This window comes from Sinocyclocheilus grahami, unplaced genomic scaffold (genome assembly GCF_001515645.1).
Source record: "Sinocyclocheilus grahami isolate Dianchi unplaced genomic scaffold, SAMN03320097.WGS_v1.1 scaffold203.1, whole genome shotgun sequence".
Classification (NCBI taxonomy): Eukaryota; Metazoa; Chordata; class Actinopteri; order Cypriniformes; family Cyprinidae; genus Sinocyclocheilus; species Sinocyclocheilus grahami.
In genome coordinates this window covers 1,798,795-1,804,108 of record NW_015505382.1, presented here as the reverse complement: position 1 = coordinate 1,804,108, position 5,314 = coordinate 1,798,795, and the positions used below count along the sequence as shown (strand labels likewise).

The 5,314-nt window shown below is 38.6% G+C and overlaps 1 protein-coding gene across 1 annotated transcript in view; it reads left to right on the top strand.

Moving 5' to 3' along the window:
* LOC107595518 (pappalysin-1-like) overlaps positions 1-3,259 on the top strand; it is a 93,705-nt gene extending 90,446 nt beyond the window's left edge. The window contains exon 22 of the mRNA XM_016285941.1: positions 3,221-3,259. Coding sequence (XP_016141427.1) covers positions 3,221-3,259 — 39 coding nt within the window. The remainder of the gene's footprint in view (positions 1-3,220) is intronic.
* Positions 3,260-5,314: the final 2,055 nt, after the last annotated feature.

Genomic DNA, 5,314 nt, shown 5'->3' with positions numbered 1-5,314 from the left:
CAGCTGGATGCAATAATCGCATGCCAATGTGCATTGGCTCCAGCTGGATGCAATAATCGCATGCCAATGTGCATTGGCTCCAGCTGGATGCAATAATCGCATGCCAATGTGCATTGGCTCCAGCTGGATGCAATAATCGCATGCCAATGTGCATTGGCTCCAGCTGGATGCAATAATCGCATGCCAATGTGCATTGGCTCGTTTAGTTTACACTCGAAGTAGATTGGTCTCTCTAAGCGAGATCCCAATTTCGTCGGTCATCCGACGTGACGTCTCCATTCCCTCCTTCAGGGAACGAGGGTTACCATACGTAACCGAGACGTTCTCCCCATATAATTTCAGCATTAATGTTAAAGCAAAAATGAGCCCTACCAGCTCATATTTTTTCCAGCGTCATGACCACCTCATCACTCTCTGCTCTCTTTAATCCCCATAGACATGTTCAGCCCTGTGAGACCCTTCAAAAAAGGCAAATAGTAGAAACTATCACAGCCAAGCAGTCATGATTTTCAAATGTCATCTTTTTTTCTTTTTTTTTTTTTCTTCAACAGCAGCAGAAGCTACAGACGACATAACCTCCTCCATCTGTTTATGCTGAAATATGTTGACAATTATGCTGTTTTATAATATTTATAACTTACTTTATTTCGTGGAGCACACACATCCATGAAATGTTCCAGAGCTGATCTATATGGAGATCACTAACAGCAATGAGTTTTTCAAACATCCATTTGCCTTTCTTTACACATCTTTAAAGTCACAAACTTGGAACAATGGCAAAGTGACAGAAACAGCATACCTTAAATTAAGACTTTGCTTCAATTTATTAATGAGACAAGCTCTAGAATTTTGGTCATTATATTTTACAACACTGTTTTGTCTCACATTATGCTGCAAAAGTTATCGCTCTGTCTGGGACGGCTTTGATTGAAACAAAGACATCTGGATCTAGGTCTTTTTTCACTGCAATGTATTTTCTGATCCAATAAAAAGACTTTAATGCTTTTAATCATTTTTATGAAATTAGATATGTGTTGAAGGGTGTTTTGGGTTAACGTATTTGCACAAGATATACCCCTTATTAGTGTAGGGCAGTGAACAGTGGGGGTTATTAACTAATTAAAGTCAATACAGACTTTTGTCCCTTTTATCATTACCTATGAATGATGATAAGCATCTGACGCGAAGGGTGTGAATTTTTTCATTTTTCCCCCATCTATTTTGGGCCTTTTATTTAGTTTGTTTGTTTGTTTTTCCAACCCAAATGCTGGGTTCAGCTTGTTGGGTCAATTTACTGGGTTATTTTTAATATTTTTAACCCAGGTGCTAGAGTTTTCTGTAACTAAGCTGCTGGGTCATTTTTTTAAATTGCTGGATAATTTTTTCTACCCAACCACTGGGTTGAGCCTGCTGGGTCATTTGCTGGGTAGTTTTTGTGTCAATCTCACTGAGAACTAAAAGAATACACCCCTCCCCTCTCTCACAATGGGAGTAAATCGCGTTCCAGGGGATCCCCTCGCTAGAAATCACCTTCCCCCCTCCATCGTCGGGCCCTTAGAATCATTTTACCCAGTGCCTGGGTAAAAATATTAAAAACAACCCAATAAAATGACCCAACGTGCTGAACCCAGCATTTGGGTTAAAAAAAATAACCCAGCATTTTTTAGAGTGTGGGCTACAAGTTCAGGTCTGTGTTTTGTATTCGTATTAGTCGAGCAGACGTGCATTAGTGACCTGGCGTGAGAGATTTCTACACAGTTACACGGTTTCTGTTTTTAAAGGGATAGTTCACCCAAAACTGAAAATTCTGTCATTAATTACTCACCCTCATGTTGTTCCAAAGTGTGAGCAGAGGCGGCGGATTCGACGAAGGAGCGTCCGGAGGGCTTGCAGCAACCACGTGACGACCCCGGGCTGGACTCCGCTTCGTCCACGGTGAAAGTCGATCCGGCGATCCACAGCGCAAAGTTGTAGTATTTCCTCAGCAACCAGCACGGATCAGCTCCAGGCATGACGAAGCAGATATCGTCCTCTTTTGGAAGGCCAAACAAAGTAGTTTCGCTTTCACAACGAATCACACATCGCATTCACAACATACTACAGGCAGCAACAATACTACAGCCAGAATAAAAGTTACGCCTTCTTTCTTTGCGTGAACATTTGGGCAGCGTTATGCAAATCTTCCCAGATAGTGACGTAGACATGTGGGGGCATGTTAGAACGAGCCATTTTAGGTAGGTGTGGCTGACTCTTAACTATTATAAAGACTATCTCTTATTTGAGACTTTAGTCTTTGCAACTTTACAGATCTTCTTTATGCACCAAGAGCTTGTAACACTCCAAAGAGAAAGGAAAAATTGAAATCGCATCGTATGACCCTTTTAACACCTTCTTTCATCTTCAGAACACAAATTAAGATATTTTTAATTGAATCTGAGAGTTCTCAGACCATCCATAGACAGCAACACAAACTTAGCAAGGACATCAGTAAAATAGCCCATCATGTGACATCAGGGATTCAACCGTACAAAGCTACAAGAATACTTATTGTGCGCAAAGTAAACAAAAAATAACGACTTTATTCAACAATTCTTCTCCTCTTCATCCCGGTGCGCCGCCGTTGTGGAGAGAATATCACAATGCATGCGCTTGCTTTCGGTTCATGTAAACAACGTTTGGAACGACATGAGGGTGAGTAATTAAAGACAGAATTTTCATTTTTGGGTGAACTAACCCTTTAACTCATTTTCAGTACTTAGGGATTGGGGCTATTGTGAATGATATTAGGTTATGTTGACAATATAAATGTTCGTGGCGGCAACAGAGATGTGGTAGTTTTACTATGCGTGTCTTCCACTGTATTCTATGGTTTATTTTGCAATAGGATCAAAGAAAAGAAGATTGAAATTAACTGAATATTGAGTCCGATTCCGTCCGCAAGTTATAAATATAAATAAAAAAAACACCCAAAAATGTTATTCTGCCTACACCACTGAAGGTTTATACATTTTATTTCATTTATAAAGTCTCTACTGTACTTTATTATATATTATAATTAATGCAACCTACAAGGACGAGATGTTAGTAAGCAGTTTCGCATGATGGAAACGCCTTTGTCCTCACATAACATAAACTGATTTTATTCGATATAATACTGAATATAATTTAATTTAATGTTAAAATATGTTTTCTAATCTCAGCACTGTTTGTTCATGGGCAGGTTTTGGAGTCAGTCACGGCATCTTTCAGCTATGAGTGAAACGCGAGGCCGCAGTCTGATGATTGCAGTTCCCCCGGCGAACAGCAGCCGATCACTAGCTCAGATTTTGGTGACACACTGGCAAGAGAATTAGCATTATTTCAGTGAAAAGGGATTAGAGAGAATGGTTGAATACACTTAAATTAAAATACTTATTTTAAATGTTACATTTTTTATTTCCATAATACTTGTTAAATGAGTTTAAATTTATGTAATATTGTAAATTATGCTGTATTCACCCAAATAAATTCAATTTGTCATATTTTTGTCCATGGTGGTTCTTGCTTATTAATAAATGTTCATCTTTTGATTATTGCTGTTGCCTCACGTAATTCTGTGTGAGATTTTTAATTTCCATCTTATTTTTTAAGCCAGTAATTAAAAATACATAGTAATTTTAAACAATAGTTGACTTAAATAAAACAACCAAACATGTTGGGTAAAAACATTTAACCCAAATTAACCCAGCATGTGTTCTGCCCAATATTTACCCAGCGCTGGGTTGCCAAATAACCCAGGTTGGTTTGTTTTTAACCCAGCATTTTTAGAGTGTAGCTATGTGAGAAATATTTCCATCTAATAAAAAAAGGCAAGAGGTTTTCATGAGAAAACAGTGTTTTTTAACACAAATGTATGTTGTTGTTTTTTTATTTAATTGTTGTAAAAATTGAGATATGTGATCTGAAAATGGCTCAGTCTGGCATATTTATATATCAATGACATCTAACAATTTCTTACTAATGCACATATGCAAATAAGTATAGAAATATAAAAATGAAAATAAATAAAAATAAAAATGTTTTCAGTTGGGCCTTTTAGTCACTTTAAGCTCTTTGGTAAAGCCTCAAAGGTCTTTGCCTCAGATGTGATGGTTGTGATTGAGAGGCATAAGCATTCTGCTGCCTCCACAAATGGGGCTGGGACCATGGATGTACTCTTGGGTGAACCCTCTGAGTTTTTTGCCCTAGATGTGATGGTCCTGATTGATGGGCATGAGGGTTCTGCTGCCTCCAAAAATGTGGATGGGACCATGGATATGTTCTTGGGTGAAGCCTCACAGCTCTTTGCCCTAGATACCATGGTCGTGATTTAGGGGCATAAGAGTTCTGCTGCCTCCACAAACGGGGCTGGGACCATTGATGTTCTCTTGGGTGAACTCTCTGAGCTCTTTGCCGCAATTGCAGCGGTCCTTTTCGAGGGGCATGAGGGCTCTGCTGTCTCCACAAACTAGGCTGGGACCATGGACAGGCTCTTGGGTAAGGGTTCAAATGAGTTCTTTGCACTTGGTCTGCATTTGGCAGCTGACAGGCACAAAAGTTTTGCTGTCTCAATTTCTGACTTCTCAAATAAATATGGCTGCTTGGACATGCTCTGATGTGAAAGAAGCTTTGACCTCTGTTGTTCGTATTTTTCCTCCTTCGAAGCTTATATACATCTAAGTTGTCCTGTTGAAAAAAAAACAGACATAGTCATGTAATGCTTCAACCATTTCAACATGAGTGGTCTATGAATTAAATGGGTATAATAGTATATACAGATTAATGTTTATATTGAATTTAAAGGAGTTTGGCAATTCTTTAAAATAAGGGAACACATATTCACTATTAACTAAAATTTTTCCCTCAATAAACTTTTAATTTTACTTATTGATAGGAAGTAAGGTAGTTGTTGTAGTAGTTATGTTTAGGTATAGGGTAGGGTTTAGTGATCTAGAATATGGCTATGCAGATCAAGGCATTAATATGTTTTAAGCCATTATTTTAATATTTTTTTAAATGAACGTGAAAAGTAAAAAATTAAACATAAGAGGGACAAACCAAAATTTCTCTGCTGCATGGATAATTCCATTTCAGATTAGGCTTGGAGCTTGTACAAGCTCTTACCTGCTGCCTTTGGTTATTCGTTTCTCTTCCACTTTGAGGCTTCTGCTGTATCTTTGGCTCAGATGCTTTCTCTGAGAAACACACAACCGTGGATCCCTCATCTGTAGAACACAGTTCTATGGGTTATTCCACTGGGGAACACAATACCATGGGTTCCTCCTCTGGGGAACAC